Consider the following 14,161-nt stretch of genomic DNA (forward strand, 5'->3'; position numbering starts at 1 on the left):
TGGTCCAGTGTTAAGACTCTCTGTTTTCAATGTAGGTGCACAGGCTTCTATCCCTGGTTTGTGAAGTAAGATTCCACATGCCACCTGATGCAGCCACAAAATGAAAAAATAAAATAAAAGAGATGTAAGAGCTATATCAACCAAACTCCAAAGTAATGTAATTACTTTTTTTGGATCTTGATTGAAACAGACTGTGTTTAAAAAAATCTGTATGATTTTATGATCAGTAATTGAATATCAAATATGATTAGTAATTGGATGTCTGATTAAGGGATTAGAGATATATACTGAGATATTTAGAGATAAAATGATACACTATCTGGGATTTGCTTCAAAATAAATAATATGGGAGGAGAGAAGCAGATGAGAGCTTAGATGATATGAGATTGGCCATATCTCATATATCCATACCACATAAATTGTAATTGTTAAAAATAAATAATTTATAATTGTTGAAGCTGGGTAATGGGTACATTATTATTTTGTGTATTTTTGCACATGTTTGAAATGTAGACTTTAAATGCACACAAATAATACATCTTGCTTAGAAAACTAAGATCTAATTGCGTGGTTCTGAATCAGCAGTATCCATCAGAACCCTCATTGGAGCTTTTACAGTGCAAAAGTAAGTCATCATCCTCTAGCTGAGTCCTCTTTGTTTCTGAGAAATGTTGAGATGTTCGCAAAACTTGTGGAAAACAATTTGGTGTTTCACACTCAATTTCTTTGCTCTGATAGATGAGAATATTAATATAATACACACTTAATCACAAGGTCTAGAATTTGAGGCTCAGCTGTTCCACTAGCTGAGTACTTGGGCAACTCAGTAATCTCTGAATTTTAGGCTCCTAATCTGCAAAGCACAGCTTTTAACAACCACCTCAAAGACTCACTATGAAGTGAGACCTTGCAGGAAATACTTGGTCCATAAGGTGTTAATAAATATTACCTGAAAGAAGGGTTCCATGGACGAGTAGTTTACCTGAAAAAACTGATGATAAACTGTTTAATTATGGTAGGACTTTTTACAGATGTTAATCTGTTAATATGCATTACAAATCTCCAAAAGGGCAACAGACTATGTACTGTTTCCTGCATTTATTTTGACCACAGTCATTTCTTCATGGAACGTCTATTAGGAATACTGTTCCTCAAAATATACTTTGCAAAACAATACAGCAGATAAAAGGAAATGAAATAATTGCCATGTTTGAGACTAATGTTTCAAAATGCTTTGATACTATCAGCATTAATTGTTAAATATGAAAAATAATTGAATGCTTATTTTCCCCCCCTTCACACAGGAGCTTTCGAAAGAAGGTACCACCTGTCATAGGCGTTACCACACAATTTCATGCATGGTGGCATATTTTAACTGGCCTTGGTTCTTATCTTCACATCCTTTTCAGGTAGGAAATAGAGACTTTTTAATCCTACTATTGGAGTGTTTCTTTCTTTACTCTTCAAATAGAATGTGTAAATACAAAACGTCAGAGACCGAATCAGAGTGATCTTAAGCAAGTCCCTTCCTCTCCCTGAAGCTGTTTTCTCATCCTGAAAGGGTGACAGCTGTGTAACTGACCTCTGGCACATGATCTACATTTTAAGTGGATCATTCACCTCCTTTTTTAGTGCAGTAGGATATAAACATTTCCAATTCTTGTTGAACAGCATATCTTTGTTTATAGAGAACAAATTTAAGAGGGAAAAAGCAGCCAGATCCCCTGAGCAGCGACTGAGAAAGCATGAGTACATCTGAAGTCACCAACTTACTTTGTCTCCTTCCCTGAAACAAATTGGTTGCTACTGTTTCCCTTATAAAGAATTTATTGGAGGTCAGCCACTTACAGCAAAAATGGAACCAGAATTGTCTCTGTTCATCCTACTACATAATATGTCTGTATCACTCTCTCTCCCCTTACCAGAATTTATTTTTCTTCACAGCATTTTTAAACAGTTATATAAGGGTTTACTTGTTTACCTTCCCCAACTAAATTGTAAGTTCCTTGAGAGCAAGGGCTTTATTTTATTCACTGCTACTCTCCCAAGTGCTTAAAATAGTGCCTGTCACATAGTAAGCACTCAGTATATGTTGCTAAATGATTTAATGAATAAATGTTATTATAGTGATCTCTTTACCAGAGGATGTTCAGTCGCTGTGTTGTGTCTGACTCTTCAACCCCATGGACTGCAGCATGCCAGGTTTCCCTGCGCATCACTAACTCCCAGAGCTTATTCAAACTCATGTCCCTCGAGTCAGTGATGCCATCCAGCCATCTCATCCTCTGTCATTCCCTTCTCCCTCTTTCAATCTTTACCAGCATCAGGGTCTATCAAATGAGTCAGCTCTTCACATCAGGTGGCCAAAGTATTGGAGTTTCACCTTCAGCATTAGTCCTTCCAATGAATGTTCAGGACCGATTTCCTTTAGAATGGACTGGTTGGATCTCCTTGCAGTCCATGAGACGCTCAAGAGTCTTCTCCAACACCACAGTTCAAAAGCATCAATTCTTTGGTACTTAGCTTTCTTTATGGTCCAACTCTCACATCCATACATGACTACTGGAAAAACCGTAGCCTTGACTAGATGGACCTTTATCAAGAAATTAATGCCTCTGCTTTTTAATATGCTGTCTAGGTTGGTCATAGCTTTTCTTCCAAGGAGCAAGCGTCTTTTAATTTCATGGCTGCAGTCACCATCTGCAGTGATTTTGGAGCCCAAGAAAATAAAGTCTCTCATTGTTTCCACAAAGTGATGGGACTGGATGCCATGATGTTTTCTGAATGTTGAGTTTTAAGCCAACTTTTTCACTCTCTTCTTTCACTTTCATCAAGAGGCTCTTTAGTTCTTCTTCGCTTTCTACCATAAGAGTGGAGGTTATTGATATTTCTCTTGGCAATCTTGATTCCAGATTATGCTTCATCCAGTCTGGCATTTCTCATGATATACTCTGCATATAAGTTAAATAAGCAGGGTGACAGTATACAGCCTTGACATACTCCTTTTCCCAATTTGGAACCAGTCTGTTGTTCCATGTCCAGTTCTAACTGTTGCTTCCTGACCTGCATACAGATTTCTTAGGAGGCAAGTCAGGTGGTCTGGTATTCCCATCTCTTTCAGAATTTTCCAGTTTGTTGTGAACCACATAGTCAAAGGCTTTGGCATTGTCAGTAAAGCAGAAGTAGATAGTTTCCTGGAACTCTATTGCTTTTTAATGATCCAACTAATGTTGGGAATTTGATCTCTGGTTCCTCTGCCTTTTCTAAATCCAGCTTGAACATCTAGAAGTTCATGGTTCATATACTGTCGAAGCCTGGATTGGAGAATTTTGAGCATTGCTTTGCTAGTGTGTGAGGTGAGTGCAATTGTGTGGTAGTTTGAACATTCTTTGGCATTGCCTTTTCTTGGGATTGGAATGAAAACTGACCTTTTCCAGTCCTGTGGCCACTGCTGAGTTTTCCAAATTTGCTGGCATATTGAGTGCAGCACTTTCACAGCATCATCTTTTAGGATTTGAAATAGCTCAACTAGAATTCCATCACCTCACTAGCTTTGTTCTTAGTGATGCTTCCTAAGGCCCTCTTGACTTCACGTTCCAGAATATCTGGCTCTAGGTGAGTGATCACACCATCGTGGTTATCTGGATCTTGAAGATCTTTTTTGTATAATTCTTCTCTGTATTCTTGCCACCTCTTCTTAATATCTTCTGTTTCTGTTAGGTCCATACCATTTCTTTCCTTTATTGTGCCCATCTTTACATGAAATATTCCCTTGGTATCTCTAATGTTTAATCTCAAATTCATCTCAAGAATTGAGAGAGCTTAAGTATTTGTAGAAAAGGGAAGAAAATTTTCCTTTGAACCAATGTGAAAATTTATTCAAATGAAATTTTAGAATACCTTCTCAAAATAACATTTGCATCCCACCTATCTAGAGATAATCTATTTAGGCAACCTGAATTATCTAAAATTTAACTACTTGAGAATTACATAAAAAGAACTTCTGGGCAGCTAAATGAGAGTCAATGAATTCTTACCTTGAAGAGCTCAAGGTTATTAATTATGGAAGAGCTTTAAAAACTCTGGCTCTATGTATACTTATTCTGGTTTGCTACTCTTACTGCATTAATTGTTTGGATTCTTAGCCCATAGCATATTAGAAATATCTATGTAAGAAGAAGGGTTATGGCAGGAAATGTTCAGGAAAACTGACAAATGATAGAAAAGGAGAACCAAAAGTAACTAGAACAGACCCAAGAATTAAAAACTTGGTTCTGTAACACTCCCCAAGAAATCCCAAGTACATTAATGCAGTGTAGTATAATATACCAATGAATTTTTCTAGTAAGGACTCAAGAAGGGATGAAATTATACTCAATATATCCTATTTTGAAAGACTAGGGATGCTTTTGAACTGTGGTGTTGGAGAAGATGCTTGAGAGTCCCTTGGACTGCAAGGAGATCCAACCAGTCCATTCTAAAGGAGATCAGATGTTCTGATCTGGGTGTTCTTTGGAAGGAATGATGCTAAAGCTGAAACTCCAATACTTTGGCCATCTCATGCGAAGAGTTGACTCATTGGAAAAGACTCTGATGCTGGGACGGATTGGGGGCAGGAGGAAAAGGGGACTACAGAGGATGAGATGGCTGGATGGCATCACTGACTCGATAGACATGAGTCTGAGTGAACTCCGGGAGTTGGTGATAGACAGGGAGGCCTGGCGTGCTGCGATTCATGGGGTCACAAAGAGTCGGACACGACTGAGTGACTGAACTGAATTGAACTGAGGGTTTCCTACTCCCCCCTCCCCTTTTCTACATTTTCCTTTCTATCTTTTTTTTTTTTCCACTTTCTCCTTCTGTCTTCCTGGTGTAGAAACCTTTCAAGGAAATAAGGCAGTGAGGGGAAAGAAGTGCTGTGCAGAGGTACCAGGATTCAATGACCAAGGAATAGGGAGTGAGGAAAAGGGGTCAGTGGTAGTAGCATGCTGAATTACTCTAAGAAAATCAAGGTGATGAGGATGGGGCTTCTGTGTGGGACAGGAAGCAGGATGGTGAGAGGAAGGGATGGATGGAGGAGGTAGCTGGAGTTGGGAAATAGATTACATTGGACAAATAAATTAATTGATTAAACAATAGGTAAATATATTGAGAGGTTAACAAGAGCCTGATTTCTCCACTGTATTACAAGGGATTTAAAAATATGAAAAGAGGGAAAGATAGAAGGAACTCTGCGGGGGTTAGATTGGGATTAAAAGTATTGGTATTGGGCATTCCCTGATGGTTCACTTGTTAGGACTCTGCACCTTCATTGTTGTGTCCCAGGTTCAGTCCCTCGCTGGAGAACTAAGGTCCCACAAGCTGTACAGTGATGCTGCCAACATCCCCAAAAACACACTCAAGAATGTGTCCACACACACACTTACATATGTACATACACTCAGATATAGGACACATTAGATGTATTCAAATTGCAATCTATTGAATAAAATAGGAATCAGTGACTGCATACTAATATAAATAAATGAGAAGGGAAAGCTCTTCCTTACAAAAGAATGCTGACTGATAAATGCAGAAGAAACAGTAGAAACAAATAATTACCATTTGGGAACTATCTATTGGATATATGATAGATATTAGTTAACAACTGATCTCTGGCTGATAGGTGGAAGTTTGATGAGGAAAACAGATTGACATAATTCAGAATTATTGAACACTCTCATGAGTATTATGAAATACTCCCATGAGTCTCCCCTTCTAAAACACTAATACAGAGGGGAAAATGGTGAATTTACAGTGAGGAAGCTAGTAGCAGCCAGCTTTCCTGCATCTAAGGTTGGCACTGCCCGTGTTGGGGCTGGTCACTACAGTGTGACTCCTGATACAGTGCACTGAAATGAGTTTAGCATCAGTTCTGTGGTATTCCTGCCAGAGTTGCAAGGCCTGTGTCTGGCCATGAAAACACTGATGAAATCATGTTGAAGGTATTTCTACAGAGTGAAAGTCTTGTAAGACCATCAAGTTATGGGAGACAGAGAGCTGAAGAATTATTGAGTTAGGAAATGATGGTTAAGACATGACATGGAAACTAAATGCAGTGCATGTTTCTGGATAAGACCCTGAATCAGGATGGAGAAGAGAAATTGTTGGGACATTCAGCACAATTTGAATTGTTTTGACTTGGATGGAGTACTTTATTAATACTAATTTCCTGGTTGGAACACTTATATTATAATAATTTAGGAGAGTGTTCTTGTTTTGTGGTGATACACAATGAAGTATTTAGGGATGATGGCCATCATGTCATTTAATGACCCTGTAGGAAATAGATAAATAGACATACAGATACACGTACATTATGTGTTTTTGTGTATGGGTATAAATATAGAACAGATGTGGTTCAATGGTAACAATTGGGGATCTGGAATAAGGGGATACAAGAATTCTTAGTCTTGCAACCTTTCTGTAAGTTTCAAACTGTTTTTAAATTAAAAAAAAAAAACAAAACAAGAGAGGCAGGCCAGGCCTATTTTTGTGAAGAGGAGGCTGAGTACACATATATGCTGAGAAATGTGAAAACTCTTTGTAAGGTTACACATAAGCTGTTAAATAACAGCAGTTAGCTCTGAGCTGAGGATCAGGAATAGGAGACAGACCTCTTTTTTCCTCCACACCTTTTCATACTGTTTGAATTTTTAACCAAATGCTTGTATTAGCCTTTCAAAAAATAATTTAGAAATAAAAGAGTGGGATAGTTTATATAACCCTTAAGTGAGCTACAGTAATATTTTTAAACTCTTCTTTATTCTTTAGTTATAGTGAAAATGGTATTATCATACATTACTTGTCAGTGTAAATTGATACAATCCATTTGAAAGAAATTTGATGCTACATATGTTGATGAAACTGAAATGTTTATATTTTTATCACAATTATTAGCTTTCTCAAAATTTATCCTAAAGAAAAAAACCTTGAAAAATGAAAATGTGTGTAGACACAGAAAGTTTTATCACTGTTATTTAATTTAGCAAAAGAAAAACAATAAACCCTAGATGTCCATCAGTGGATGAATGGATAAGAAAGCTGTGGTACATATACACAATGGAGTATTACTCAGTCATTAAAAAGAATACATTGAATCAGCTCTAATGAGGTGGATGAAACTGGAGCCTATTATACAAAGTGAAGTAAGCCAGAAAGAAAAATACCAATACAGTATACTAACGCATATATATGGAATTTAGAAAGATGATAACAATAACCCTGTATGCGAGACAGCAAAAGAGACACAGATGTATAGAACAGTCTTTTGGACTCTGTGGGAGAGGGACAGGGTGGGATGATTTGGGAGAATGGCATTGAAACATTTATAATATCATATATGAAACGAATCACCAGTCCAGGTTTGATGCAGGATACAGGATAATTGGGGCTGGTGCACTGGGATGACCCAGAGGGATGGTATGGGGAGGGAGGAGGGAGGGGGGTTCAGGATGGGGAACACGTGTACACCTGTGGCGGATTCATGTTGATGTATGGCAAAACCAGTACAATATTGTAAAGTAATTAGCCTCCAATTAAAATAAATAAATTTATATTTAAAAAAAGAAAAAGAAAATATCCAATAGAGAAAAAATCAAAAAGCAAATCATAGTATCTCCTTTATTCAGCCATTTAAAATTATAAATATGCAAATTTTATGGCAACACAGACATTTTTATTTTTAAGTGAAACAAAGTCATGTATATAAAATTATTAAACCAGTGTAAAAATTCATTTGTATGGTGACACAGTTTAAAGTAAATACACAAAAATTGAAGCATTTTGGTGAGATTTGATGGCAAGATTTTGAGTTAATTTTTTTTTCTAGTAATGTTAAAATGTTTTCCTATTTTTTTTTTAAGGAGACAGGGAAGAATAGAATATATTTTAGATATATTTCACCCTAAATAACTAAAATAAAAGAAACTTCGATGTTATAAGTTTTAATTATATGGAAATGTAGGTCCCTCATTGAAGGAAACATGTGAATAATGATATTTCAGAGGGACGATTGGAGAATTTAGTAACATGATGTACTCTAAAACTTAAGTCCTGTACAGATGTTTGAAACAAAGAGTAACACAGTAGAGTTAAAATATCTGAGTTCAGATCTTTACTCCTTTACTTCATAACTGGGTAACAATCTTGAGCCAAGTTATTTACTTAGCTCTAAGTCTCCACTTCCTGATCTGTTAAAATAAGGAGAATACTCTTTTATTCCATAGATTGTTGAAATGTTTAAGTTGAGCAGGACTTTCATTTGCAATGATGCCAACCTAGGATATTCAGACAGATTTCCTGCTAAAACAACGAAGAGTGTTGAATAAAATATTTAAAGCATCAAATGTTGACAATATTAAAAGAAATGTTACAGTCTAAAAGAAAACAGGTACCTAAAAAGGAGCACCATAGCTGCTTTGGGCTGGAAGAATTTTTGTCAGTCCATCAATTCTAAGCTCTGATTCATGGAACAAAGGAGACGGAAGTCAAGACCTAAAGCTAACCAAAGAAAAGGAGCCAGCCCAAAGAAGGGAGTCTAATGGAAGACTTTTCTGCATCAAGTTGAATGAATCAGATGCTCACTCTACTCCACCCCCAAAAGACTAAAAAGTAAGTTGCTTTGAAACTGAGCAGAGGAAAAAAAATAGTAAATTAGGGGAGAGGAATATGTTTCACAGAAGTAGCCATCAGACATTACTCACACAAATTTACAACCATCTACCAATCAAGACCTTAGAAATAACCCAATATAACTTCCTCATTTTATGGTGAACAAAACTGGGCCCCAGAGAGAAGTGACTTGATCACTGCCCAGTTACAGGACAACATGTTGGGTAATCATTAGATGGCACCTGACTTCAAATCTTGCTTCTAGCATTTAATAGCTATACCACCTTGAATGAAATGTTTGACCTTTTTTGAGACTTTGTCATATGCAAAACAAGAATCATACCTATCTAGTAGGGTAATTTAAGAATGAAGTGTGTATAAAGCTCTGGGTCCAGTGCTTACCCACATGTTGTAGGTACTTAATAAATAGTTGAGAGTGGTAGAGGGAACAGCAAGGATTGGAATCCAGGGCTTCTCTGCCCCAGTCCAGGACTCTTCACTAAAGAGAGAATATGGTAGCTTCATTTTAGAGATTAATATCTGAAAAACTGTCAGAGTAAGTTTATATTATTATAATCTTGGACAGCAAGGAGATCAAACCAGTCGATTCTAAAGGAAATCAACCCTGAATATTCTTCAGAAGGACTGATGCTGAAGCTGAAGCTCCAATACTTTGCCCACCTCATGCAAAGAGCCTACTCTTTGGAAAAGACTCTGATGCTGGGAAAGATTGAGCGCAGGAGAAGCGGGCAACAGGACGAGATGGTTGGATGGCATCACTGACTCAATGGACATAAGTTTGAGCAAACTCAGGGAGATAGTGAAGGACAAGGAAGCCTGGTGTGCAGCAGTCTAAGGGGCTGCAAAGAGTTGGACACGACTGAGTGACTGAATAACAACAAAGGTTATAGTCTAAAACAGTGCAGTATTCTTCTTAATATATGATGCCTCTCTTCACAATTCCAGTTTGAGGTACAGTAGGATGGTATAGCCTCACAAAGTTACCATGCTCTTTTTCATTCTCTTATTTAAAGTAGGAAATTTTTCATGCTATAAAATTATGTTTTACATATGTACTCATGCTATATATTACTATTCAAATACAATTAAATAGTGTACATAAACTATGTATGTTGTAAGTTATACACAATTTAATAAATTTTTCAGGAATAAATTTAACTTTGATATTAAAATCTTATCTTTAGAGGTGATTCATTTTAAAGAATTCTCTGAAGAAGTGATACCTTTCTGGTTATTTCACACCTATATTATAATCCTTATAGAGTTGATATAACCATTTCTAAAATGTTCTAGGAATACTCTGCCTTAATTCTTACTACCATATAACTTCAGAGATGAAACTGGCAATTGTGACATGAATCACATCAAGCATGAGTGGAATGCTCCCTACTACAAATATCCCAAGTGTCCAGTGCGAGAGTTGTTCATTTCTCCGTCTTTCTTAGTACTTTGCCAAGTATTCTGCACAGAGTACATTCTCAAAAAATGGTTACTAAAGTTCATTTATCAGCGCTACTTTTTCTTTGTATATACAGAAGCAGTGTGGTTGAATTTGTCAATAAGCCAGTTTACATGAATTAAAAATTTGTCTGAACTTATTAACAAAACAGACATAGACTCACAGACATAGAAAGCAAATTTATGGTTGCCAAAGGGAAAAGGGGTTGGGGAAGGAGGGATAAATTAGGGCTTTGGGATTAACAGATACACACTACTATATATAAAATAAACAGCAAGGATCTACTATATAGCACAGGGAACTATATTCAATATCTTGTAATAACCTTTAATGGAAAATAATCTGAAAAAGAAGACATATATATGTGTGTGTGTGTATATATATATATAATCACTTTGCTGTGCACCTGAAGCTAATACAACACTGTAAGTCAACTATACTTTAATTTAAAAGAAAAAAATTGTCTGAAAAGCTCTTCCCTCTCCCCTTTTCTTTCAGTTTATATACAAGAACACTTTATTTGAGATACAGGCCAAAGGTGAAGGTAAGTCTTCCTAGGGAGTTGTTTGTATGTGTGTGTTGGAGGAGGAGGTAATGGGAGGATGGGATGGAGGTAGAAGAAGGGGATGGGGTGGAAAGAGTACAGGCTTTGGAACCAGATGCTCTTGAATCTTCTGTCTTTGACTTAACTGCTTTATGACCCTGGGCAAGTCTCCTTTCTTCAAGCCTTAGTTTCTTCAGCAATAAAATGGAGCTGTTAATAGCTAAGTTGAAGAGCTGTTTTAAGCATCTGAGAGAATTTAAATGCCCAGCTCCATGCTTGACAAAGTAAATGCTTAATATATTTAAATAAATAAAAATTGTTTCTGAGATATGGTGCAGACCTGGAAGGAATATGCTGTGCTCTGATTATTAATACCAGGACAACCACTAACCAACCACTGTAGTCATAGCCTACGACTTCTTTTTCAGGGATAACATGGAGCAATTTTATCTTCTTTCATTTTGTCCTAACTTGTTTCCAAACAGTTTTTCTTCGGAATCTGGCCAGTGATCCTGTTTGAGCCTCTCAGGAAGCAGTGATGAATTGTTACACCAAGAAAATAAAATAGCACATACCCTAGGCCTAGCCAAACAAACAAGGAAATAAAGATCTACATGTTCAGATGTATTACGACCATCACAGCAAAGGAGTGACTTTCTGACATGCTGCCAGCCACACAGAGAATGAGGAATGGGACTTGTTGGATGTTTAGCTTGTGTCTTTATCTCATTTGTCTTCCCTCTCCTCACCCTCACCCTAAGATGTTTAAAAAGAAACAGACATAATGTATATGTATATACCCGAATGCTGGAAGTATTGGGCTTCTCTTAACAGGTTAACAGTTTATGCTGATCATAGGAAGTTAACTTTTTCTCTTTTTTGACAAGGCTTGCATATGAACTTTTCTTAATATTTGATTAAATAATGAAAACAGTCAGCTAAGGACTAGCAAAACCCCATACCCAGTTGCCTGCTATGAGGCAGCACTTAGCGGCATCAGCCTTGATTTATATTTTTGTCATTATCTGCCTCTGCTGGTCGGAGTGTTGTAAGCAAGCTCAGACCTGCCACTGGGTTCTATACTTGTCACATTCCAGACTTCGGATGGGCGATGGAGTGTCTCTGTGTGGTCACAGCCCAGCGGAGCGGGTGAGTCAGTCACCTTCTACCCTTTATGAAGGCTGCCAGGACACCTGTAGAATGTTCCACCTCCAGCCAGTTAAAGGTTGTTGCCATGTTTCCTTTGATCTTTGCAGATCTTTAAGTTGTGACTGTGCTTATGGCTAGGCAAACATGATTGGTGGACTGACCTGTCCATATTTCATCCTCCTAGAATAACTTATTTGAGGTTACCAGTAAATGTTGTTGTACTCTGACTTTAAAATTATGCAATATTTTCCAGTTTTCAGAGAGTCAATAGTTATGCCCAGGGAAATGCATGGAGTTAACTAGAGCTAAAATGATCAGGATCCTATTTACATAAAGCTTATTAGAATGCCTGTTCCTTCATGTTTTTAGAAGGAAATAGACATAAGGGTTGAAAACAGCTCTAACTTACTTGAACTTGTAACAGAACTACCAAAAATTAAAGCGCTAAGATACGGCAGTGAAATCTCATTGTAAGGCAGCTAATTCTATTGGAATTGAATGTATAACAAATTGAGTCACTTGTCTAAACACAACACCTGCCTGGAGTGAAAACTTGATTTGACCCCTTTGCTCATATATCACCATATTTGTAGCTCTGTACATTAGCATTTTTACAACTTTTCTGTGCTTATACATTATTATAAAATCCATATTGTTTTTATTACATGTTATCATTACCCCAGATTAAATTCTGAGCTACAGCTTCCAAAGGAAAGTTATTTTTTTCTTATGCAAAGGTGTAAGACCCTTCTGTTGTTTTTCTGTTCTTCAGTAAGAAACCTTGGTACTAATTTAAAACCAATACAAATTTTGTTGTTTTTTTTCACCAGCTGACCTTAGTTTTAGTCCAAGTCCTGTTTTTCTTACTTTAGCATGCCAATTGGCTGTTACTTCCACCTGCTTTTATGATCCTCCAGCAAGAAAAACACTTACAAGAGTATAAATATGAAAGAACTTTGGTTGTGCCTTAGGAAAATGGAAACTAAACAGAACCAACACAAGCCTGTAGGACTATTCTTTCTTTTGCCTCTAGATTCTAGGGTCTGGCTGCATTTCACCTGCACCTACCTAGGCTGTCAGCCATCTGACATTTTTTTGAATAAGTCATTTGTTTCATATCATTGTCTTGTTTGTGTCAGGAAGGCACTGTGAGACTAAGGTTCTACAGTATTAAGGTCAGATTAAGGGTACAGAGAACATATCCTGACACTGAGGTCCTTTTGAACAGTTTGTTTTGTTTCAACCACAGCCATGTGTAATTTCTTGTTGAATAAAGTTGTCCAGCAGCTTGGAGACTATAACACTGGCCAGTTTTTCAAACACCCTTGTTTCTGCTGTGAAAACAACAGCATGAAAGCTTAGCAGAAGACGTTTTAGAAGGGTTGGACAGAAAGCAGAGACTAAATCAGGCTCTTTAATTTTCTAAGTTAGTTTTTGTCTCACACCTGGCTCCCTTTTTAGCAATCTGTGTATTCGCACACAAAACTTTGTATCTGTGCCATATCGAGTATCAGTATTACAAAAACACTGATGAACTTTGTGATACTGCTGAATCATCTTTATTTCAATGTGGCTTAATTTTTTTATCCCTTCTAGGACTTTGGGTTATAGTATTACAGGGTTATTACTACTTCTCTTCCCTTTATTAACATTGTCTGTTCATTTCCTGTTCCCTTTCCTGTTAACTAGGAAGTGCCAAAAGAAACCTGTTTTCTTCTGAGTGAAGAATGTTTTGTGTATATATCACTTAATGTGAAAGGTGCTCATCTATGAGCCCTACAGCAAATTGTATTTTAGAAAACATTAGTCCTTTCAGTTCAGTTCAGTCGCTCAGTCGTGTCTGACTCTTTGTGACCCCATGAACTGCAGCACGCCAGGCCTCCCTGCCCATCACCAACTCCTGGAGTTTACCCAAACCCATGTCCATTGAGTCTGTGATGCCATCCAACCTCTCATCCTCCTTCTTCTCCTGCCCTCAGTCTTTCCCAGCATCAGGGTCTTTTCCAATGAGTCAGCTCTTTGCATCAGGTGGCCCAAGTACTGGAGTTTCAGCTTCAACATCAGTCCTTCCAATGAACACCCAGGACTGATCTCCTTTAGGATGGACTGGTTGGATCTCCTTGCAGTCCAAGGGACTGTCAAGAGTCTTCTCCAACACCACAGTTCAAAAGCATCAATTCTTCAATGCTCAGCTTTCTTTGTAGTCCAACTCTCACATCCATACATGACTACATGTCGTGTAGTTCACAGTTCACGTACTGCTGAAGGCTGGCTTGGAGAATTTTGAGCATTACTTTACTAGCGTGTGCGATGAGTGCAATTGTGCGGTAGTTTGA

The 14,161-nt window shown here is 37.4% G+C and overlaps 1 protein-coding gene across 8 annotated transcripts in view; it reads left to right on the plus strand.

Annotated features, from left to right (window-relative positions):
• Positions 1-13,126, plus strand: part of ACER3 (alkaline ceramidase 3) — a 156,052-nt gene extending 142,926 nt beyond the window's left edge. For 7 of the 8 annotated variants that reach the window (XM_055549151.1, XM_055549154.1, XM_055549157.1 and 4 more), the window contains 3 exons: positions 1,305-1,409; positions 10,631-10,676; positions 11,162-13,126. In XM_055549151.1, coding sequence (XP_055405126.1) covers positions 1,305-1,409; positions 10,631-10,676; positions 11,162-11,215 — 205 coding nt within the window. In that variant the 3' untranslated portion in view covers positions 11,216-13,126. Of the gene's footprint in view, positions 1-1,304; positions 1,410-3,273; positions 3,348-10,630; positions 10,677-11,161 lie in introns of those variants that run through there. The other variant, XM_055549152.1, reaches the window with a different exon arrangement.
• The last annotated feature ends 1,035 nt before the right edge of the window (positions 13,127-14,161 follow it).

Source organism: Bubalus kerabau, chromosome 15 (genome assembly GCF_029407905.1).
Source record: "Bubalus kerabau isolate K-KA32 ecotype Philippines breed swamp buffalo chromosome 15, PCC_UOA_SB_1v2, whole genome shotgun sequence".
Lineage (NCBI taxonomy): Eukaryota > Metazoa > Chordata > Mammalia > Artiodactyla > Bovidae > Bubalus > Bubalus kerabau.